At 40.8% G+C, this 25,853-nt stretch overlaps 1 protein-coding gene across 1 annotated transcript; it reads right to left on the bottom strand.

Moving 5' to 3' along the window:
* Nucleotides 1-3,570: 3,570 nt before the first annotated feature.
* Nucleotides 3,571-25,552, bottom strand: LOC111871082 (cytochrome P450 4g15). Its single transcript, XM_023863871.2, has 12 exons — nt 25,290-25,552; nt 23,249-23,355; nt 22,544-22,634; nt 21,055-21,237; nt 18,947-19,016; nt 16,765-16,891; nt 12,491-12,632; nt 10,676-10,785; nt 9,119-9,187; nt 6,891-7,059; nt 5,640-5,825; nt 3,571-4,131 (listed from the first exon to the last, which is right to left on the bottom strand). The coding sequence occupies exons 1-12, from the start codon at nt 25,492-25,494 to the stop codon at nt 3,953-3,955; spliced, it is 1,638 nt and encodes a 545-aa protein (XP_023719639.1). The 5' UTR covers nt 25,495-25,552; the 3' UTR covers nt 3,571-3,952.
* Nucleotides 25,553-25,853: the final 301 nt, after the last annotated feature.

The following is a 25,853-nucleotide window of genomic DNA, read 5'->3' as shown; positions in this document are numbered from 1 at the left end:
GCGCTGTGAAGCTAAAGGCCTCCCCCCCCCCCAACCCAACCGGTTCCAGCGCGCTCCGACCAGTAGGAGCACGGGAAAGAAATATATTTCATGACTTTTGGGACACACCTTGTATATACATACATAAATTTGCTTTCTGTCATAAGCATTTCAAAAACACGATAAAATTTCTTTAATTAGCTATGTTTCGATGATAAAGAGACAGTAAAAACTTAAAATTTAGAACATTGTGACTGTTATACTTCGGCTGTAAAACATATTTTCTTCTGACTGCGCAGATCTCTACCATCCCCCCCCCCCAACTTCAGTATAGCATTGATTATTCAGATAGATCGGAAAAACAGTGCCCACACTGATCTGTTTCTGGGATCCTGTTGAAGTACAGTAAAATCTTCAATTTACAGACTACTTTAGATTGCGTCATGACATTTTTGGACGCTACTCGATCCAGTACAGGGTCTTCATATTTTATTTCGTTATTCAAAGCAGCTTATACAGTGTGCTTTTTCTTCGGGAATAAAGCGACCGGGGCGTGGAGCTAACCACTCTCCCATACATCATCAAGGAGTAGTGCTTGATTACTTAAGCGTAGGAATAAACTCTACTCAGAGCAGCTCGGTGAGCAAATCAGAGAAAGTAAAATGACGCAACCTGAATATTGTGTTCCTTCAATAATATCCAAATGAATTCACTACTGTTGCCCGAGACTGGACGATTTAGAGAATTGTCTATGGTGCTATTTTCAAACTGCTGGTACCAGGAGATAATTCATTGCGTCGCCGCGTATTGGTTAATGTAGAAGTATGGTAAAACCACTTACCGTTACTCTAACAACTACCAGCGTGCCCGTGCAGAATAACCTGTATTAAAACTTCATAAACAATTTTCTTTTTCTTGGTGATTATGTTACATTTAACAGAACACATTTCTTATGATGACAGGCAGCGTAAAAAAGATTGTAATCCCGCACTAAAACGACCCAAATCTCTTCGTAATTTGACATACACAATACTACAACATACTGTTTGGAACTACCCATATGACTCATACTGTTCGGGTCAGCTGTCTTGATCTCACACTGAGGGGTTTACGGGGAGAAGGGTGTCTCCTCATAGAAACTTTACGCATGCGCCGGTCCGGAAGAAAACATGCTTCATTGTGTCATGGTCTGTACAGGGAAATGGGCAAGAAGAATTTATCTCAGGATGAACATTTTATGGTAGGTGAATACTTTCCCCGCCGTACCGAGGTTTTCTTTAATTCGCTTAGTGGGGGGTGAAGTCCAACTGGGTCCACTCGGCACGGCGGCTACTGATTGGCCTATTGTAGCCTGCCCCGGGTGATTATGACGACGGAGAATTTGGTGGCATGAAGATTGGCAGGGGAAACCGAAGTACTCGGAGAAAACCTGCCCCAGCGCCACTTTGTCCACCACAAATCCAATTTGACCAGACCCGGGATTGATCCCGGGCCGCCACGGTGGGAAGCCACCGACTAACCGCTTGAGCTATGGCGCGGCCTTACATGTCGGAGCATACCGACTTATTTCCACAAGATGGCTGGGGAGTTCGCGACTGAGGATAAATAATGTAGACAGTAGGACATGTATCTATCTATCTATCTATCTACGACTCTGCGCAACTTTTGTAAGATCTTCGTCGCTTTTCACTTCCTTGGTCTTTTACACAGTTGGTAGGACTCCTTGGACGGGAGATCAGCCAGTCGCAAGATCGCTACCTGCACACACAGAACAACACAAACACAGACAACCATGCCTCAAGTGGATTTCGAACCCACGATCCCAGCTTTCGAGCGGACGAAGATAGTTAATGCCTTAGACCGCGGGCCACTATGATCGGCTAGAGAGGATGTATTAATCTACGGTTTCTTGATCTCGGCACTAGTTGTAAGTGGTCAGCTTCAAGCCACGGCCGCTTAACTACCGGGGAAAGAGCCCCCGGTACTCATTGGATATTAGGCCGGGTGGGCCCAAGAGCTGGTCTGGACGGCGTTGATAGGTGAAAAATCTTGCCCCTACCGGGACTCGAACTGCAACTCCTCAGTCGTCCAGCCCGTAGCCAGTCGCTATACCGACTGCGCTATCCCGGCTCATATCGTGTGGATGTAGTTGTACAGTATCAGGCAGGTGAATTAATAATTTTAAATTTTCGACATCAGCAACAAGGGAACAGAAGAAAATATTAGTGAAAAGTATGAGGGTAACAGTTATGAAGGCCGGCGCAAGCAAAAATGTAGCCCCGGGTAAGAAGAAATTTGACCACTCTTCCTCAAATCAACTGCTCACGTCATCACATTTGGTAAGGTGAAATTTCCAAACATGCTGATAAAATCGTCATGTGTTTCGATCCTGAAACCAGTTTTATTTGTAACATATTTGAGGCTCCCACGGCGGTGACTGGGATATGACGCCGTGCGGCCCGGTAGTTGTTTACCGACATTTCGGAACAACACATTGTCTCAATCTGCAAGCTAATAATAAGGCGGACAACAGCGGCAAGGAGAATAAGGTCAGTATACCAGACAGGACGGCGTAACACACCAGAAGAAAGCACTATTCAGTTTCGAAGAATGCCATCTTCTGGGATGTGGCGCCGAGTAGATTTTGTGTGAACCGACGTTTCGGAGGAACGTACAGTCTCCATCTTCAGGGAAGAATCAGCCTGAGCAGGTGGCTATAGACTCCTGCTCAAGCTGGTTCCTCACTCGCGGGTTTTTCTTCCTTGAAGATGGAGGCGATGCGTTCCTCCGAAACGTAGGTTCACACATGATCTACTCGGCGCCACATCCCAGAAGACGGCATTCTTCATAGTCACCGCCGTGAAAACCTCAAATCTTACACTCTTCATTCTCATTTACATTTCTGCATTGATATGTGTAGATAACGGTCAGTTAATGGTCAAGAGATGAACAGAAGATCAATTTAAGTAATTTTCTTTTAGCAGACAGAAAAAAGGAAGAAAACAGTATGTAAAATGTGCCGCCCCAAAAATCCTGGCTCTTTAGAGGGTGTTGTGCAGACACACCGAATAAATTTTGGAGTCCTTGCTACTGAGTGTAACTAATTACATATCTGGATGCGTGTTTAAACTCAGACCCTTTGAGTCACTGCCACCCATGGTATTCCTCAGAGAGGCAAGCGACGCTACACCATTGAGGGAAATTTCGATGTTCAGCTACTTATTGCTACTTATTATTCTTACATATTTCTTTTATTGCTAGTGGGGTGGGACTAAGTCCCTTGTACTGCGGCCAGTTCTGGCCTATTGTACCAGCCCCAGATGATAGGTGAGGGTGATTGTGGAGCAACTGGTGGAATGAAGATTGGCAGGGGAAACCGAAGTACTCGGAGAAAACCTGCCCCAGGGCCACTTTGTCACCACAAATCCCACTTGACCAGACCAGGAATCGAACCCGGGCCGCCGCGGTGGAGAGCCAGCGACTAACAGTTTGAGCTATGGCGCGACCTTTTCTTACATACTGGGCACTACACTGTACCCACTGCTCTGAACAGAGCTCCTACACTATGTAAAAAATAAAATCACACACCTGTTATTGTCTCATTTACTTTATTATATTTATACACTCATACACATTAACACTCCTTAAATACATAACTGTTTCCTACTTCCAACTGACACTTGTAAAACCACCGTATGCCCGTAAAATAGCTAATTGGTTTAAGGGTATTCAGTGAAAAAATATACACTTGTCCGAGATTACAGGTTTAATAGAAAAATATATAGATATAACCAATACGTCCAAAATTCAAAAAGTAGATAAATAATTATTGTGAAAAGTAACCATTCTATATGGAATTTATTTAGTATATATCTATAAACTTCGGTTAGGGGTTCCACATATCATGGCTGGTCATAATACAGGTATCAATCTGATATTAGATGTAGTTTGACCTTGAGGTACAAAGCAACGTTTAGGAAGCCATAATGTTCTTCCTGCGTGGCTCCAGCCTGATCTTGAATCCATCAGCCCTCTTGAGAATGATGTCGGCCTGGAGACGGTAGTCATCTTCCGGGATATCCGAATATACTTTGAAATTCCTTAGGATTGTTGATAGTATGATCTTAAGCTTCAGTAATGCGTACTTGCGGCCTGTAAAAGTTTGGATGAGAGTTCAAGTTCCTTGTTTCGTGTTACCACACGTGCATACACTACGCAGCAACCCACTGAAGCACAATGTACAGGTGCATTCCTGGGGGCTAAAGGGCGGCCGTCTGTGGGACGACTGGGGGCCCTCAACGTCTCACAACGGCCTCTTACAGGGATAACTTTACCTTACATTTACCTTTACTTATATACTCGTAAGAATGGACCAATAGAATGACTGTTTATGGAAACTGTAGCTAGGGATGAGAATTGTTTATTTATAAGTTTCCGCCTATTTGTCGCATTTGAAACCATTGGGGATAATGAGCAGTTGCGGATTAAAAGAAGGCGATGAAGAAAGCAGTCTTCTGGGATTTGGCACCGTGTATATGTGGTATTAACCGACGTTTCGGAGGAACGTATCGCCTCCATCTTCAGGGTAGAAAAAAAATATAAGAATTCTGCAAGCGGAGAGACCGTGAGACCCGGTAAAAGCAGACACCACATATACACGGTGCCAAATCCCATAAGACTGCTTTCTTCATAGTCACCGCCGTGAAAGCCTCAAATCTTACAAAAGAAGGCGAGTCTGAGAAATGTACACGAGACGAAACTGGAGTGTAAGGTATTAATTTTTAGCTGTGGCTAAAATGCATAGTCTGTTAGTGTTTATTTTCTGTCTGAAGCCTAAATCCCTGTCACTGATTGTTAGAACTGGTCGAGTTTAAACTGAAGCAAATCTCTGCAGATTAGCGGCGACGGTACAATAACTGTTATGATGCTGTAATACGAGTGGAATAAGAAGAAGATGAAGAAATGTTTTGAGGACTTTTTTATAACCAAGCTTTGTTGATTTTTTTTCCAAAATACGAGCAATATATTCTTGTTACTTGAGGTCCCAAGACTTTTCAAGCTATTGAGACTAGGCGTTTTTGATTAAGTTTCGTTTTTAACGATTACCCAGCTCAGATGTTCCTGCTTATAATAATGTTATTATTTTGATCAACACGTTGCCAGGCAACAGCTCTGTAAACACTATTCAACATGCAACAATAGGGGAAGCTGTGTTTTCTCTAGATCCGACCGACGCGCCAATAGACTGGCTGGATAGCGATTACGTGATATATGTTCACTGTAGATCCATGTCCGTTCCGACGAGTTCAGAGCGAATTGGAACTAGAGGTACAGAAGAAGAGAAGAAGTCAGCCTGTGAAGACTTTATGTGTACTCCAGTACAGTGATATTTGGAATGTGTGATTTAGTGATACGTCCTGTGTTATAAATCCATGAAGAGTAATGCAGATAGACTGAAGAGATTAGCGTGGAGTGTTTTGTAGTGTGTAAATCGGCAGTAGTATAAAAATTAATTGTAGTTACGACCTGTAGGTGGTTAATAAATTCAATTACTAATCCGAACCCCGTCTTTAGTCACTGTCACAGGTGACAATAATAATAATTGAAGAAACATAATGACTAGTATTTTATAATTAATTCTTATTGCTACCGGCACTTACCGACACAGCTTCTGGGGCCGGCACTGAAAGGGATGAAGGAATAAAAGTGTCTCTCAGCGGCCTTCTCTGGCAGGTGGTTGTCAGGGTTGTACACGTCAGGGTTCTCCCAGTATGTCTCCAAACGGTGAGTCTTGACGGTAGCAACAACGATCGTAGTTCCTTTGGGTACTATATGTCCTGATGAAGCTGCACAGAACATGTACAATGGGGATTACAGTTTAATCGTAAGGAATTTTTAGTTATTGAAATCTTCCTAATGATCTTAACACATAAGAGGGAAGTGGCGTCAATTTAGAGCAGTGGTTCTCAGCCTTTGTGAGACCTCGGCCCGGCGGTTGAGAAACACTGATTTAGAGGACTTTGATTATATACGGAATTGTTTTACACGGGACTGAGCGCCGTAAATCTCTCTCCAAAATCAGTCCCTATGCGGCAGCAGTAACTTCGATGCACGGCCGCACCATAGCTCCAGCTGTTAGTCGTTGGCTTCCAAACGCGGCTGCCCGGGTTTGATCCCGCATCTGGTTAAGTGGGATTTGTGGTGGACAAAGTGGCGCTTCCGTACTTAGTTCGACCATAAAAGAAGGATTCTGTAGTTTCCTGTTTTACTCTTTCTTCAGTTTACTTGGCTTGTTGCGGTCTATGTTGAATTGGACATTTTACTTGTAAGAGAGATTTGAGGCCTAATCATTGTAGAGGAAATTGTTTGTAAGTTGCCGAAAAATGAAATATTACTGATAAACATGTTTCACTAGTCACCACAAAGAACCAGACTTGGCAGATTTAGATGAAATTAAAAAAAAAGAAAAACATACGAAACACCTTGTAGAAAATGGTGAACGTGGAAGATAATACTGTGGATTCAGATTTTAATTGATTTCAATTCAATGTTAATTTATTTTAATTAGAAAATATCGCGTTCATACGTGATACGTAATGTTTATATGCAGTGCAACTGTTTTAGCAAGACAGACAACACCTGATGATGGCCTATGCGGCTGAAACCTTTAGTGAAGAAGAAGGGTAACTTAAGATGGAAATATATGTATAAAAAAAGGTTACTGTGAATGCTAAATACAGAGAAACTATGAAGGACAGTCCCGAAATATTGAGAAGGGAACCGTCCAGAAATACTCTAAACTAAATTCTAAATAACATAAACTGGTGGTAGAACAATTCTTCGGAAACATTGAAGGATTTAGAAAGCTATATAACAGATTCTAAACATGTATATTTATATGAATGCGGTACCCAATTTGACGTCTTCCTGCAGCTTTCTGGCAATGATGGGCACAGGGGGGTACATGCGCAGGGCCTCCAGCAGGCATCGCTCGAGGAACTTCATCTCCAAGGTGTCAGCGAACGTTGCCGGTCGATCAGAATCCCCGAAGATCTGGTTCAATTCCTGGACGCACATATCCTAAGGAATTATAAAATACAGTTACATTATTGGCACATAACTTTCATAACACCCTACATATTGAGTACAGCGTCCCATAACAATTTAAGTATTATCCATTACATATATTTAAATAACATATAAGTCCGCGCCATAGCTCAAGCGGTTATTCGCTGGCTTCCCACCGTGGCGGCGGCCCGAGTTCGATCCCGGGTCTGGTCAAGTGGGATTTGTGGTGGACAAAGTGGCGCTGGGGCAGGACTTCTCCGAGTACTTCGGTTTCCCCTGCCAATCTTCATTCCACCAGTTGCTCAACAATCACCCTCACCTATCATCAAGGACTGGTACAATAGGCCAGAAGTGGCCGCAGTACAAGGGACTTGGTTCCACCCCACTTGCAATTAAAAAATAAATAACATATATATTTATATAGTAGACCGTACATCTCGTTCTATTGCAACTTTCTATTATGTTATGTTTTCTTCACGCCTGCCTCCTTTGAACGAGTGTTGCTTCCTTCTTTTGGAAAAAATATTTATTTTACTGTTTAGTGACCAGTATCACAACAAGTAAGCAATAATTCTGTGTTTTTCAGAGCTAAAACCAACATCGATAGTGGATATTTTCAGATATTTAGATTAACCGTTGTTTCTAGTTACACACATTTTCTCTTTTCCCGGATAATCAGGAATTCACTATATTCCTGTCACATACACTTATAGCGTCTACGCTTCTAAATATGAACCTACCTATCTACCTACCATTCGGCATTACAGCCCTGGGTGAGCCTTGGCCTCCTCTACAGCCAGTCCTCACAACCAGTGCATCCTGCCATAGGAATGGATCCACGCATGGTGACCCGAGGCTGGTTGTTAGGTTTCTGAACAAAATTCTTTTTACAGGATGAGGTTGTTAGCCTCGTGCCCAAACCCCAACCTGGAGAACCATGGTATCTGTCTTAGTCTGGACTCTATCCTTTGACCTTTCCGACATGGGTGACCCTACCAGTAGTTAAACTACCGCCGGTAGGTATCAGAGTCACGCAAACCCCACCACCACGACCAGGTGGAGACACCTTTGGGAGGCTAAATATGAACCACTAGTCTCAAATTTCATTTGTCAGTGCGAGATGAGACAAAGTACCATAAAATCGGCGGATATCCTGATTATATTTGGTTGGTTCCCAATTCGAATCTCGATCATGTACTGGTCAACGTGACTGAGCTTTCGTTTTCAGTCCCTCATTCAAATGTGGAATTGATCCGCAATATAGGCCAAGAATGCTCGCTACCACTTCCTTGATTCATGACTCACATTCGTTTTGTCACGTGTGTAACCTTAGACGGTGACATGGTAACCTGCACTATTGGAATTAACAATGAAATAGAACAATCAACATATAAATATTAACAGTCTTGTTATGGGTCAGACGGTCAGATGTTGGCCTCTAAGAGCGTGGCCTCGTGGGCAGCACCGGTTGGCTTCACGTGGGGTTCGTGGCAATGTGACTCTAGAGCAGTTCTTTATCCCAGTTTATTTCGTTTCCTACTACTAATTCCCGTTCCATCACTACTTTACACTCATCTACCGCACCTTACTGACTGTGCATTATTAAATCTGCAATCCTTAATTTTGGGTCTTTATCTCAGACCCGGCAGTGGGCTGCTCACACAGTGGGAGATCTAATTTTAGAAAAGCATCACTAACTCCTGAAATCAGTATAGTTGTTATACGGTAGACCTGACTGTCGTATGATTCATTTATTCGGTACAAAATACGTGGAAGATATCTCCAATGGAAGTTGTTTTACGATAGTTTCGAATGGTAGGTTGATAACAAATTGAAAATGATTAAGAAAGAACGTGTGATGGCCTGGTCGGTGTACTATCCCCATGTTTTCCTGGGGGAAACTGAGCAAAACAAAGAAAAATCAGTCTGGGGAGTCGATGTCACGGCCAAAATTCGAAACAAGAACCTTCAGAATACGTGTCTACAGTTTTACTGCTCATTCGTTTAATTCTGAAGAAGGAGTTAGAGAGTTTGTGAAGTCCTTACAGGTGTTCTGTTCTTCTTCTGTTACCTGGTATTTCTGGTGGAGTCCCATGAGGCAGAGGAAGAAGCTACTGCCTGCTGCAGTGGTGTCATGACCCTACAAGAGAATTCACTACATAATTTTTACAGCTCACAGGATCTTTTGTTACCTACTGAACTGAGTGCTTCTAGAGATAAACCAATCTTATTTCGAGTGTTTAAATTCTGAATGAGATAATATTTACATCAACACACATTTCATGACGAAGTCTGCAGGATACACCAGTTCGGACTGCAAAAGGAACGTAGAAATCATTAGAGAACTACAAATTTCATACGTAATATAATTTACATAATGTAGAATATAATCATAAGAACAGGTTTAAAGTGTGCGAGTAAGATTTAAAAGTTCGTGATTGTTGTACATTCCGTCCAATGAGACCTACAGACTCTACAAGATTAAAAATTTACCTAATTAATTCTGAATGGGAATAGACAAGCTATACTGATCCGTCAAGGTAGAAGAAAACCATGGTACGTTAATATTGTCACGTATCCCGGGGTTAGCGTGACTAATACTAATGGGTTCTGAGTTAGATGATTGGGTATATTGGCACTTGTTTACAATTGCAGTCAAATATAACAGCTCACACACTGAACTCCTTCTGAACAACGTCTGTCTTACAAATCTCCGTGAAGAATCTCTCACTGATCTCTCATACTCTCGAATTCAGGAATGCACTGCCTTCTATAACTGCCACGCGGCCGGGATAGACGTCGCCATGTCGAACAGTTCTTCTGTTCTTTTGCGTTGTCAAGGGAATGTCTTTATTAACATTCGTTCATGAGGAAACAAATGTTCACTTAGCCGTCGCCTAGCAAGAATGACTTCCGCTTCTGCTATTATTCCGGCTTTTAGGCAGTGTTTACCTAGCCTTTGCCTAGCAGATGGTCACTTTCCGTCACACTGCTCCCTCCATAAGGCTGTTCGTCCCGAATAGCCTATCGGTGTATCACTATTCCTTCTTTTCCTAAGTTTCTGGTCGTGACGTCTTCTTGTGGCTACGTTTTGTACGTTAGCTATTGCTTATGTCTTTTTACATTTAAACAACATTTCGGAGAGTGGACTCTGCCTCCGTCCTCAGGTAAAAACCTTATTCAATTGGAATGAAATGGTAGAGTTATTCCATATCCATGGTCAATGAAGGACTGGAAGGAGCATTGATGAAATTCCTAGGGACTTTATGGGGGCCCGGATTGTTTAAATCGTCCCAGAAATAGAGACGTAAGAAATACATGCCAAATGTTATCTCTGATGCTGAAAAAGAAACGAAAATGGCTGGCTACAACATATAAGCATATACAAAATTAATAGGTACAGTAAAAATTTGACATGGGAATGTAAACTTCTGGAATGAAATGAATATAATACAGAGGGGTCGTATACTAGGTTTAAAAATATGAAATTAAATTTATGCTATATAATTCATGATTATGGTAGTGTCCTGAATAAACCTTTTTGTGATCTGCATATTTAGGCGCTTTGTTACATGCCGGAAGGTTGGCAGAATATCTTCCTCGAGGCATATGGCACCACTCAGCTTACCTCAAACATTATGGTGTCAACCTCTTCCTTAATTTCCTCATCAGTAAGCACAACACCATTCTGTGAGGTTTCAATCATCAGATCCAAGAAGGCCAGTCGCTTCTTCTGACCTACAGTTAGAAATTCAGCGATTTTATTAGTGTCGAAACATCTCCGGATGACTTCACGTGTGAAATGGAGACTTTCCTTCAGTTTACGGCAATATCGTCTTCGATTATTAAATAAATAATGAACTTACATAAAATTTTATATAACCAGAAATAATTCCCAAATTTTCATCCTTAAGTTACTTATCATAAATAATAAGGAGCACAGATTGCGTCTTTTTTCTAGAATGAGCAGATTTCTGCATTTATTTCTATATGTTTAACGACGTTTTCATTATCTTGAACTACATAGCGTCAAATGTTTGTATGATAGTGAATGCTGAATTGGAAAGGATATGAAAGGAAGGGTCGTAGCATAATTTATGGTACTATCCAGGAATTTCCTGAAGAACCTGAGGAAAACAACGAAATAAATTATTCATTTCACTCGGCGTTCCGGCCCAGACTCGATCTGGATATCTTCCGACTACTAACCGGATGAGTTAACGATTGATTCAACTTGCTCGATAATTAAAATGAATATTCGGTACTTCTTCAACGTAGCTCAAATTTTATGATTCTGCAGCCTCTGTATTAATATTAATGCCTTCTGGAACACGTTGTCTTGCAGTTTGGTGGGCAGGCACCAATATTTCCGAGGAATCTGTTAGTTTCCATCTACAGAAAAGTGAAGTAGACAGGGGCAATAAGTTACTCCGATATTTAGGGCCGTGCCATAGCTCAAGCGGTTAGTCGCTGGCTTCCCACCTCGGCTGCCCGGGTTCGATCCCTGGTTTGGTCAAGTGGGATTCGTGGTGGAGTACTTCGGTTTCTCCTGCCAATCTTTGTTCCACCAATTGCAAGGAACTTAGTCCCATCCTACTAGCAATAAAAAAATACTCCGATATTTACTGCCTCTCTACCAAACTTCACGACGTCACTGCCTATCTTAATACTCACTTCCGTCAGAATGTTAGTCTCAGCCTATTTATTGCTCATTTCTCGTGCTCGGTGGCAAAAATATGGGAGGAAATTATGATTATAATTTTGTAAATATTATTTCTCCAGTATTTAGACCGTTGTGAAATCGTAATTAACCACAGGAAAAGAGCATTTTAAATGGTTAGCAGTCGTGTCACAGTTCCTGTACTTGACGTAGAATGGCTGACATTTCTGGGACTCCGAGTATGACGCTTTTGTTATAAATGTGACCTAGGAGAGTACAAAAATAGAAATTTTGAATATTTTGATAGGATTTCTTTCATGAACAAGAATGTGAGCTGAGTCATTTTTCTTAACCAGAATTTAAGGGAATAAATTCCATACTTACAGAGTATTCTACTATTTAAGAAGATAAATTTTCGACGAGATATGCCGTTTTAGTAATTGACAGCCCAAAATTTCGATTAAGTGCAACATGACTGCATTTTTTTGCAAAATTTCTCATCCAATTCTATTTCTTTGCTTCCAGTATTTGGATAATTTTCAGTAACATTAATTTAATTTAATTATTCTGGAACGTGACAACGTGTAGCCTGGTAGATATGACCGTTTCAGAGGAAATGGTTGCCTTCAGCTTCAGGGTATAAGACTAAAGCGCGGGAGGAAAGTGACCAGTGACATGTGGAAAGGGAAATGAAGACGCACTAAAAGCGAAACCAGTTATAATTGGTTTCTGGGCCAGGAAAAGGATTCAAGGTCATGGTAGGCAGCGGAGAATTCTGCTTACCAACGTCGTTCTCATCTTGTTCGTCCAAATCGTCCTTCAGACTTTTGAACGCCGTTGTTACAGATTTTTCCTCAGGGTTTATTGAAGATTCGATATATTTCTTATTGCCACTGCTGATCTCCTCCTTCTTCCTCTTGATTACCTGAAGACATACGTAAACAGGATCAGAGTGAAGGACTTCGAGAAGAACCCATGCCCTCATATATTACAGATACCTTCATCTGTTCTGTGTGGGCCAACATACAGAACAATTATTGTTCATAACCTTTCATAAAATATTTGTAGATAACACATTAATAACCACCAGTTATTTATCTAAGAACACGACAAGTTTCGATTGATCACCATTAGGTGGTCACTTATAGAAATAAAGTCGCATTAGCGAATTGTTTATTTCTAATTTTCTTGTAATCGAAGATTGGGTCCAATTTCAATGAGGCTGTTCATACGTCTTCCATATACAATATAAGATAAGTAACTATGAATTTGTAAATGCTTAAACTGTGTATTAAGAAGTTGTTGGATGTAACTTAAGTGAATGGACTGATGTCCAATATTAAGATATCTACAGGGTGATTCACGAAGTTTTACACCCACTTAGGGAGGGCATTCCTGAGTTAATTTGGAACAAAAAATATTAATATACTAATGGTATCGAACTCATAATTAAAGAGATACAGTAATTTGAAAACTGGAGAAAAATCTTTTTTTCTTTGAATTTCAATCAAAACAAATTAGAAATACAATACAAACACTTTTTAAATCTTTAATGTTTTAGGAAAGAAGCATTCTAAAACCAATTTTTTTCCAATTTCTTAATTTTGCATTGTGCAACATTTTTCATCGATTTTGTGTTACAAAATTACATTATTTTCAGCATCCCATTCTGTAAACATACCAATGCTTGCATATCACACCCTTCTATCAATCTGTTTCCTTTAAACTGTAGTGCTTCAGAAGACGACTGGATTTACGTAAGATTTTCAAAAATGTCTCCCTGCACGTCAACACAATGCGTCGCACGCGTATGAACCGCTCTGCCTATCTACCTACGCGCAACATTCAAACCGGTCTACCTTATCTGCTGACATAGCTGACTGGAACGTATGGTCGCCCACGCTGAAGCATAGCGCTGCATTCACAATGATGCGTTTCGAAAATCTGTTGTTACTCCGTAACTATTGAAAATCGACCACAAGTTTATAAGGAAATTTTGCAGGAAATAACCCCAGGAATAGGTACCATAAGCCGGGGTAAAACTTCGTGAATCACTCTGTATAAGTGGTATGACCATCTTCGCACACCATCAATAACACAGGATATACCAAATATTTGCACCTTGTTGAGTCAGAAGTGGTTTGCACAATGAACTCTGGCAATGACAATTGGAGGTGGTACCAAACTAGCAGGCGAATATGTATTTCTCTACGGAAAGGGTAATGACAATCATGAATTAGGTACAGGTTTCCTCGTGCATAAGACAATCAGCAGTTAAGAGGGTAGAGTTCGTTGGTGCCATGATGTCATACATAATACTAAAAAGTCGATGCTGTGATATCATCATTTCGAATGTTTGTGCCCAAACACAAGATAAAATTCATGATATAAAGAACATGTTCTGTGAAGACCTAGAACATGTATTTGATAAATTCCCGAAGAGCCCTATGAGAATTTTGTTAGGAGACTTCAACGCCAAAGTAGGGAAGGAACATATTTTCAAACCAAAGATTGGGAATGAGAGAGTTTGCATGAAATTAGTAATGATATTGGATTTAAGAGCAGTAAACTTTGCCACATAAAAAAAATCTTACTGCCAAAAGTACAGTATTCCCACATCGTAACATCCATATACTTACTTGGACATCTCCTGTTGGGAAGATACACAATCAAACAGACCATATTTTGATAGATAGGAGATGGCACTCAAGTATACTTGATGTCCGATCATTCAGGGCAGCAGATTGTGACACTGACCGCTACCTGGTCGTGGCAAAGGTTAGGGAAAGACTGGCAGTGAGCAAACAAACAACGCACAGAGTTCATATGGGGAGGTTCAATCTCAAGAAATTAATGAGGCAGAGGGTAAAGAGCAGTATCGTGTTGAAATCTCAAATAGCTTCACGGCCTTGGAAAACTTGGGTACTGAGGTGGTTGTTAATAAAGCTTGGGAAATTATTAGAGAGAATATAAAAATTTCTGCCAAGGAGAGTCTAGGTTATTATGAACTGAAGAAGCATAAGCCATGGTTCCATGAAGGATGCTCAAAATTACTAAACCAAAGAAAAGAAGCCAAATTGCAATGGTTACAGGATCCAAGCGAGTTAAATGGAGATAATCCGGACAATATAAGACGCGAAACCAGCAAGCATTTCAGGAAAAAAAGAGGGAATATCTGAAAGACAAAACTGATAAGCTTGCAATGAACAGTAAAAACAAGAATATTAGAGACCTGTATAGAGGAATAAATGACATCAGGAGAGGTTACCTTCCTAGAAGTAACATAGTGAAAGAGGAAACTGATGATCTATTTGCAGATTCCCACAACATTTTGAATAGGTGGAAGAACTACTTCTCCCAGTTATTGAATATGCAGAGGGTCAGTGATGTTAGGCAGATAGAAGTACATACAGCTGAGCCGTTAGTACCTGACCCTAACCCTTTTGAGTTTGAAAGTGCTATTGCAAAATTGAAACGGTATAAGCCACCAGGTAGTGATCAAATTCCGGCTGAAATTTTCAATCAAGAGGCAAGTGTACGTCCTAATATCCATACGCTAATTACTTCTATTTGGCATAAAGGAAAATTGCCTGATCAGTGGAAGGAGTCTATTATTGTACCAGTTCACAAGAAGCTTGATAAAACTGAGTGTAGTAATTATCGTGGGATATCACTGCTATCAACTTAATACAAAATTTTATTCACGTATGAGGGAGAAGATGGATGCATATAGGATATTAGGGGGAATGCCAGAAGGAAATAGTACACTGGGAAGACCAAGACGTAGATATGTGAACAATATTAAGATGGATCTTAGAGGGATAGGATAGGATAGTATGGATTGGATTGATCTGACTCAGTATAGGGACCAGTGGGGAGCTCTTGTGAACACGGCAATGAATCTTCGGTTCCATAAAATTCCGGAAAGTTCTTGAGTAGCTGCGGAATTGGCCGCTTCTCAAGAAGGGCTCATTTCCTTGCGTGAGTGAAATAACTGGTACTTATCAATGTCTTTTCTATGAATGTCCTGGGGAAGGTTGAGAAGTAATTAGGATTTTCAACACGACAGCAGACGAAAGCTAATGGAAAAGAACTCCGTCTGCTCATAAGCGTACTGTAGACTGAACACGGCCGATCAATGTATTTCTAGCATATCTCTTTATTTAACCATTACCCATGCTATACATGAGATACTTCACTTCGAAACACTCAACACTCCGGTCTCCTTTTATGTGGCGTTTGACGAAATCAGTGGAAGAACTGTGCCAATCCCAAGAAGTAAAATTTAACCAAATATCTCTTGGACGATGGAAATTGTTATGAAATATAAATATCTGTTATCAACATTTCACAGAAAATTCGATTGATGATGTAAGATTTGAGGCTTTCACGGCGGTGACTATGAAGAAAGCAGTATTCTGGAATTTGGCACCGTGTATATGTGGTGTTAACCGACGTTTCGGAGGAACGTATCCCCCCATCTTTAGGGTAGAAGGAAAAATATAAGGAATCCGCAAGCGAAGAGACCGTGAGAACCGGTAAAAGCAGACTGAAGATGGAGGCGATACGTTCCTCCGAAACGTCGGTTAACACTACATATACACGGTGTCAAATCCCAGAAGACTGCTCTCTTCGATTGATGATGTTTTCTGGAAATAGTCCCTTTTTATTGATAATCATACGAAGCACTTAATTACAATACGTGGGAGAAATGCAATTTTTTTTAACATGTGGTAGGTTTAATAACTAGTGTTGTTTGAAGGTTCAACATTTTGTTTCCGTCGGCACTACAGCCCCAGTGGGCCTAGGCCTACCTCCATGAACTTCTCCGTTCTCTTCGGTTTTTCTAAATTTTACACTTTCGGTACGACTCCTTGGGCGGGTGATCAGGCCTCTACCTGTACACAAACACAGAAAAACGCACACGCCCAAACTAAACATCCATGCCCTGAGTGGGATTCGAACCCACGATCCCGGTTTTCAAGCGAGCGAAGACAGTACATGCCGTTCAATATATTAACTTGTGCAAAATTAGTAGAGATCCAGAAAGTATTTACCTTCTTGGTGAGCCCGTGGATGACGTCGAGTAGGTCAATCTGCTCTTTGCCATACTTAGTGATCTTGAACAGCCAGTCTGGTCTGAGCCAAATCTTCGCTTGCCTGAGATGGAGAATATTGCACATTCTGCAATGAACCAAAAGCACAGAGTTTCGGTATTTTGTAGGACGTACATCTGAAGCCATAAATATTTGTAAACCTGTAATTTTAGACCCTTGCTATTTCCTATGTGTATGAGACTTGTCTCTCGAATGGAAGGAAGGGTTCAGAGGCCGGTTTAGAATTAGATGCTCAGTATAATGTTCGGACGTGAGGTAGATAAAAAATAAGAGCACGGGGGGAAAACTGCACAAATGAGAACTTCGTAATTTCGTAATATTATTATAGCATTCAGACCAAAGAGGGAGAGGCTGGTGGGGCATATATGATATATATGAGACTAACTAGAAATGCATACAGAAATTTAGATAGAGAACTGAAAAAAAAGATTATTTCTTCGATCTAGGTATAGATTGGAATATAATATTAAAATAGACCTTAAAAGATTAGGGTTTATGGATGCAAATTCGATTCATTTCGCTTTATATAGAGATCAGTGGTAGAACTTATTTGTGCACGATAATGAATTCTTGGGTTCAATCAAGGGTGGAGGGTTTTTTGACCGTTTAATTGAATGGTTTGTTGCGTAGAAGAGCTTGTTCTTCTTGGCGTATTTTAAATGCTGACTCAAGTAACATTCCTAAAAGCGGCCTCCGTATTCTAGAGGTAACGTTCCCACCTCATGACTCGTAGTACGCGGGTTCAAATACCCGGCGGAGTTCGTCGAATTTTTAAGGGCGGAAAAATTCAGGGAACAAGTCCTCCGGGCACGTAAAAGAACCTCATGTCTCCAAAGGAGGCCACTGAGCAAAATTACGGACTTTTCCCGCCCAACAGTAGTCTCTAATACCTCTGGTAGATGGGGGAAGCATTATAGATACCACTCAGCTAGTAGAGGCCGATCTCGCTGGCTGGGCGGGACTGATGGTAAGCACCAGTACCGGTAGGATATAGAGACTGGTAGAATATCATAGAGGGAAGCACAATGGACCAAGACAGGTCTAAGTGCATGGGGAAACCCACCCTCTCCAATAACTAACTAACTAACTAACTAACTAACTAACATTCCTAAAGATGGCTATATGTAAATGTCGAAGAGACCGTTAACAATCTTAACTCTGAAACCCATAAGACTTCAGTTACCCAGGGTACACATTTTCATAGAAACTAATTTTTATTAACATAATCACTAAATTCATTTAGTTTTTCGTTGCTATGCTTGTGTCCTTATTCTATAAACAATGACCGTCCTAAAATGATTTACATCTAGCGATGTGTTGTCCAAATGTCAAATTTTGTGGATAGAGGGTGTCACGTGGTCAACGAAACATATCCCCATGGCCGTTAAACTAGTTTTTCTAGACCGGAGCAGCTATTTCCTTGAAACAGCTCCTCAGTTATCCTCACGAAGTCGAGTGGACCCCGTTCCAGACTTAGTACTTCTCAGAAAAACTGGTAGCGCCGGGAATCGAGCCCGGCACCTCTGGATCTGTAGGCAGGAGCTCTGACCACTAGATCACAGAACTAACTTCGCCGACAAGCGGCGATCACTCGGTCGGTATAGTTCGCTTTCGGACTACAGGCCACGGAGTTTGTTTTTTATGTTGTGTTGAAAGAATCAGTGATTTTTTAAAAAAAATCCACTATGTTGTAGTGTAATATTTCCTTTCTTTTGGTATCCTGACTGCGTTAAACAGAAAGTGTTGAAAAGGGGTCAGCTCAGTGGCAAGCCGTGATATTTTTCCTACAGTTACTAATTCAATCAAAATAAAATTTCTGTCGTCCTCATTGTATTGTAATACAGAAAAAAAACATGGCCAAATTTCTCCCGTTTTTCGGGTTTCGGAATATTTTTTGAGGGACAGTTGGTAGGATTACTTCGAGGGGCTATCGGCCCGCCGCAGGGCCTCTGTATACACAGGACAATGCAAACATAAGAACACAGAAGTGCAAACATCCATGCCCAGACTGACATTCCAGCCCATGGTCCCGGTTTCGAGCAACAGAAGACAGTTTACGCATTAGAAGGCGTGGCGACTGTGATCGGCCAAATTTAGTTGCTCTAAGAAGAGGAATTCTTACTTCATGACTGCCATAGCATACTCGTATCCACTCCTATCCTGCGTCTTCTTGCTCACACCCATGGCGGTCTCTGGAAGCAAACGAATGCCTCACATTACAGCAATTCGGGGCTCAATACGAACTCAAGGGGCCCCATTATTGTACTTGATGCCATTAATATCAAATGTATACTGGACAAATGCCTGTAAAATTTATGGAACTGGTGTAGATTGCAAGGTTTCTGAAGCTTATCTACCATCTAGAACTCCGAACAGAATAGAGATCTCTGCAAACTCGATCTCTTTCAGTCATCAGGCGAAATGAAGAGCCACCTACTCAGATCCATTAGCAAGAGCTAGTATAAATTCTTGGACCACTGAAAGAAATTGACTCTTAGTAATGGACCCAAGTGAGTAGGTTAGGAAACCGGATCTGTTTCCTTCGTCAGGTGAAAAGATGGAGAGGCTTCTACATGGCTGTGTACATTATTGTGTTCTAACCTGAGTCACTATTTCCAGTGATCAAGATAGCTGTGTTTAACTAGTCCAGTTGGCAGCTTCCTCATCTTCTCACATGGAGACGAAATCAGATCCAGTTCCCGAAACATCAAACTGTGTTCGGAATAACAGACGACGCATAGAGTCCAAGGACCCAATAATTTATCGTCACAACTCTTCAGAACTGAAAATGATTTGTAATTTTTATTGCTGGAGTTATCCTGATTGTGACCAATGTTTTACCTGCTTACGTATATTGTGACATGACGCCTGAAAGTTCATTGGTAGGCAACGGCTCGGTAAACGGCTTCCCGAGGAAAAGAATATGTACGCAATAATAGAAGAACACGTTTCTAAGCAGCGGATCGGTAAACAGGTAACAAGTTAGAGCTGTCGCTGTGCTTAACTAATTAAGCACTAAACCAAGAAGGTGAATGGGGGAGTGGATGTATAAATCCATATTTTCTTGAACTCGACACTAGCTGGAGATGAGTGGTCAGATTCACTCCACGGTCTCTTTAACCCCTGGGGAAAAGCTACCAGTACCCATTAGATAGGAGACTGGGTAGACCAAATATTCGGTCTGGACGATGTGGAGAAGAGAAAATACTTGACCTTATTGGGACTCGAACTCCGAACACTCAGTAGCCACCCGCTATACCGACTGTTCTACCCCGGGATATTTTTGGAAACGGTGTTTTCTGTTAGGTCCGTGAAACAAAGACGTTATAGAGAAGAGTTCAGTTAAGAATAGTCATCCCGTGTGTAGGCGGGGTCGAATACCCCAACCGTAGTCCTGCAAGTAGTAGGAGTCAACGAAAAGGGAAGCCTCAAATTTGAGACAGTGAAATACTGTCATGGGTAAAGTGTAATTGCCTGTAGTTCCGAGTGCTGTGTACAGTGTGTCAATAAATCCAATCATCCAATCCAAAACCCATCTCTAGTCACGCACCATCAACATTTGACAATATTATACGCGGGCTCTTTAACTTGACTTTGAGTTTAAAACGTTAACTCTTTCTGTCTTGTCAGTTGATGACGACGCAGGTTTCAGATGTGTTATTCATTTATTTTCATAGCTACAAGCGAAGTCAGTCATAATATCTCTGTTATTATACTGCGTCGCTTTTCTAAAGACATTATTACTTAACTAATATTAGTAACGAAGGTGCATTATGTTTTACTGAAGGCAAGAACTGAATTTTAAAACTGAATCGATTAGGTGGAAAAGAGACCATGTGTAACGGCTGTAAGGTCGACACGTTCCCTTTTGCGTCTAACCGAATCAATTTTACCGAAAAGAAAGATTAATTCGACGATAAAATTTTAAATATTAGAACTTGGCCCACGCTACCAATGAGATATATGGTTCTCAAACTTACCTTATTCCATATATATCTAGATTTCAGACATTATTAGAAAAATAAAACTTGTCCTGCCATCCCTTGGTAATCTAATGTACCCATCTGCCGCATCCAGCAAACGTAATTTTAAATTATCATAACCATACAAAGCGATGTCTCGTCATTCTGTTGAAAAATTGAGGGTGAAATTGCCTGAGCTATGCCTAACTTTCCACTTTCAGCAGCGGACATATTGTCTGTAAGAATGGAGCAGGACTTATCAACTTACCTAGAAGAATTTCGACTGTGCACTCGCTCATGTAGTCGTGGCAGTCAAAAGTCTTGCCGTTCTCTTTGGCCATCTTCTCGCATACAGCTCTGCTGTTCGCGTTGAACAGTTCAACAAAAGATTTTAGCACGTTAAGATGGAATGTTGGTGCAATAAGTTTGCGATGTGACTTCCATTTCTGGCCTGAAACGGTATAAGACATTTAGAACGAGTACAAAACCAGTCGGATAGGAGCTAATTTGTTCCGAGATGCAGATAAAGACTGAAATCCTCAAAAACTAGGTAATTTGGCGAGTGACTGGATGCCAGGATATTTAAGATTTGGGGTAAGTAGCCACAATCCGTTCTTCCCACAGCAAGAAACCCACTTTCTTCACACCCTCTGCTAAACTTTTTTAAAATAATACATTACTCGAAAATAAAACATTTGTGTACCTCTCTACGAATTTGAATATACAGTACAATTAACATTATCAGTTTATATTGGTGCGTATAAATCCGTTGCTAATCAGTGACTCAGTAAACAGCAGCCGTTGCTAGGTAACTTACGTAACAATAGAACAACGGTGATGCAAATTTTTCTAGGCAAATGAATCGGTAAACACGCGTCTACAGCAATAGAGTGATTGTTGGAAACCCTATTTTATGTTCGGTCCTTGCAAAGTGGTTACAAGTGAAGACAATTGGGGTGATCCAGGATTTGACAGTATAAAGTCCGGCTATGGAGAAAGGAGTCAGTTAAAAGATTGCGGATGTGAAAAGAAGAATTTGTGTGTGCTGTAGTTACAGTCAAACTTTTATATATTTTTCTTCCTTTGATGCTATAGCACCAATTTGGGCCTTGGCCTACCTCCATAAAACTCTCCTTTTCACTTCGGTTGACTAATCTTAGAGATTCGGTAGGACTCATTGGGCGGGTGATCAGCTCGTCGCAAAGCCTCTACCTACACATAAACACAGAAAAACCGCGCGCGCACACACACACACACACACACAAATACTAAACATCCACGCCCTGAGTGGGATTCGAACCCACGATTCCGGCTTCCGAACGAGCGAAGACAATGTATGCCTTAGGCCGCTCGGCAACCATGATCGGCCTCTTATAATTATGTTAAAATCTGTTGCCAGGATACGACTAGCGAAGACAGAAGATTTGGCGTGTGCTATTGATTTGTGAAGTATGGAAATACATGATAGCGCCGTAATTAGTTGTAGTTCGGAGTTGTCTCAATGACTCCCGTATCCAATTCATACCCCGTCCTTAGTGAAACCTCTAAATTGTGACAATATATTATTCTTACTGGTTAGTTTCCTGTCCTGTTGGCTTGTAAACTACTGCGGTTTTGCAGCTTCGAATGTAACATGGTAGAGCAGTTATAAAATATGAATAGGGAGCAAGGGGATGCAATCTGTTGCAAATTAAAGTACTGGAATTTTCTTGGAGAAACTGAAGAAACGACGGTAATAATGTTTAGCAGCAACTAACCGGAGCTGATCAGCAGACCTTCTCCAAGCCACGGTTTAAAGAACCTGTACTCTTCCGATTTGTCAAGGTGGGTGCTGTTTCCCAAGATCAGCTGAAACAACAAAAGGAACACAACTTGTTGATGGAATAAACCGACAATAAGAAGTTCAAATGTTTGCGTTTTATATCTGTTCCGAAAAAGTTAAATAGTTCCGTTCAGTGTGACTGGTTATGATTTTCTTATTTTAATTATTCATGCCTTTAAAGCAAGTGTCGCGTAACTTCGAACAAGGCAAAGAGTAACCTCACACCCTCGAACCCACCCCCTTGTCTGAAATTTTTCTTCTGCGCTTTCAAGATTACTCTTGGCCTTGTTCGAAATTACGTGACACTTGCTATACATTTTTCGGTCTTCAGAGACCATCTTCGGAGGGACACCTTTTACATCAATACAGTTATAAACAACTATTGTCCCTCTGAAGACCGAAACGTGTAAGGGCATGAATAATTGAAATAAGAAAATCATAACCAGTCACACTGAACGGAACTATTTAACTTTTTAATATTATTAGTGTGACGGACTAGAATGAAACAAATCAAATTTATATCTGATATATCTGTAAGTTAAAGAGGTAAGATTTTTCGGTTATTCCAAGGACATAAATTAATGTTCATAATATTCATAGGACATACAATGATGGTGAGTGTGAAAGAATTGCTTGTTACCTCAACATCCCTTGGATCTGCAATGAAGACCACTAACTTGTGGAAAATCCAAAATCTCATGATGTTACCGTAATTGAAGGAGAATTGAATAAATCTCTCTGTTGTCTCTGGAAAGAAAATACGTATATATTGATTGATTCAGTGTAAATTATCTTTGTTCATATTCTATGATTTATTTAACGATACTATCAGTAATTCGGATTAAAGACGTCGAAAGATAGTACAATTTTTTAAAATTAAATTCGCATGGGTGGGAGGTGGAGTCCAACTGGGTCCACTCGGCATGTCGGCCACTGATTGGCCTATTGTACCTTCCACGGGCGATTATGATTATGAAGAATTTTTGGTGGAATGAAGATTGGCAAGGGAAACCGAAGTACTCGGAGGAAACCTGCCCCAGTGCCACTTTGTCCATCACAAATCCCACTTGAACAGACCCGAGCTCGAACCCGGCCCCCCGCGGTGGGAAGCCAGGGACTAACCGCTTGAGCTATGGCGCGGCCAAGATAGGACAATTAGTTAATACTGAATTGATTAGAAAATGGAAGAATTGTAGTGGTTTATAATTGAAGGCACCGTCCTGACTTTTGCCTGGAGTTACTGAAAAGAATAATGAAAATCCCTGTCAGGAACCTGAGACTTCATCCGAAATTCGAACTGGGTACTTACCGAATACAGGTCAGAAGGCTTACTGCTTGCGCGAGCTGGTTCTGTGACGTCAGTTCTATTTATTTATTGCATATGATTGAAATGTAATGACATCTTCATTACAAACACTTCATTTCGTAAAAAATTGCAGGAAAAATGATAACGCTCCTTATTTACTTAGTGTGTGGTAACACACAGATATTCGAGTGTAGATCATACATTCATATCAGGTCGTTTATCAGTTATCCTTATAACTAAGACGATGTTTCTTTGCCTGTAAGAGCGGCCTCCAAAAGTGTTTATTCGAGCATTATTTTTAAATTAAACACAATAACAAGAATTTGAAATATAATTTCTACAGCATTTATATCAATTACATGTGTTTTAACTAGTACTATTCTAATCGAATTAATATCCGTTGTGTGTATTATCAAGAGAATGTATTACAAGTATCCAGCTACATTTATCACAATATTATTTATGATAAATTCTGAAGAAAATGCATTTATTCTTGTTCAGCATTTCCAGTGCCATGATAAAATGCCACTGAGGAGGACTGATCAAGCTAGAACGCACATTTAAGCGAATTTATATATAAGAAAACTATTTTGATATGTAAAGTTATATGTAAGGGTGGTGAGGAGAATATTTGGACATAAGAGGGATGAAGTGACGGGAGGTTAGAGAGAACTACATAATGTGGAACTTCATAACTTGTACTCTTCTCCATGTATAATTAGAATGATCAAGTCAAGGAGGATGTAAAGAACAAGGCATGTAGAAAGAATGTGGGAGAAGACGAATGCATATAGGATATTGACGGGAAAGCCGGAGGGAAGGAGACCATTGGAAAGGCCAAGACGTAGGTGGGTGGACAATATTAAAATGGATCTTAGAGATATAGAATGCGATGGTACAGGTTGGATTGATCTGGCTCAGGATAGAGAACAGTTGAGGGCTCTTGTGAACACGGTACTGAACCTACGGGTTTCATAAAATGCTGGGAAATTCTTTAGTAGCTGCACAATTTGCAGCTTCTCAAGAAGAGCTCAGCTCCATGAGTGAGTGAGTGATATTACGTACATAAGTCAAAGAAATAATTTTCATATTGTCTTACATGGAGTCATAAAATGAACACTGAACAGCACAGTATTTATTGGATCTAGTCCTCAACTTCGTAAGTGCTTCTTGTTTGTGAAGATGTGTAAATATTGACTTGGAAATTCGTGTCGTAAATGGAACTTCAACAAAATTGAAGGAGAGCAGCGAATTTTATTCCTAGTACCAATCATAAGAATGTCTCTTCAATTAAAGAACACTATTCACAATATGCACACTCCGGGTTCCAGCAGAAGGAGTACAACTCTTCAAACATATCCCGCATTCAACTTACCCAGGGAATTCCCCAAGAAATCCATTGCATTTCCAATGATGGGGTATCCTCTGGGGCCAGGAAGTTTGTTTGCCAGATCCACGAATCTTCTTCTCTGAAGTTTCCAGTACACAAAACCAAGTACAAGTGCAGGGATAAGAAGGTAATAGAAAGTGTTAGTTGCCGATGTGGCAGCGTCGTCCACCACCTCGGTAGCTGCTGTCATTTTTCTGTCTTGAGTCCTTAGTTCAGAAGGTGAAAGTGCTGACTGCAAGAAGTCATGGGACCCAAAGCTTTATATAGACAACGCATGTAATTATATACGAGCGCGTGACTCTGCTTATCCCGACAATTGGACGGTGCGATACCTTAACATACAATATGAATAAAAGAGGTGACGTATGGAAACCTATGATGACGTGAATACAGCACGAATTTTCCATAGCTCAGTTTTCCCATTGCACCTGCAAAGTTACTGCAAAGGGATCGCGAAGCAAAAGCTGGATGATAGAGTAAAGTAGAGCAAGTAGTGAGGTTTCTGAGTTTTATTCGGAGCGTGGCAGGTTCGAAACTCGACAGCGGCAT

Source organism: Cryptotermes secundus, unplaced genomic scaffold (assembly GCF_002891405.2).
Source record: "Cryptotermes secundus unplaced genomic scaffold, Csec_1.0 scaffold152, whole genome shotgun sequence".
Taxonomy (NCBI): domain Eukaryota; kingdom Metazoa; phylum Arthropoda; class Insecta; order Blattodea; family Kalotermitidae; genus Cryptotermes; species Cryptotermes secundus.
This window is presented reverse-complemented; position numbering and strand designations above follow the sequence as displayed.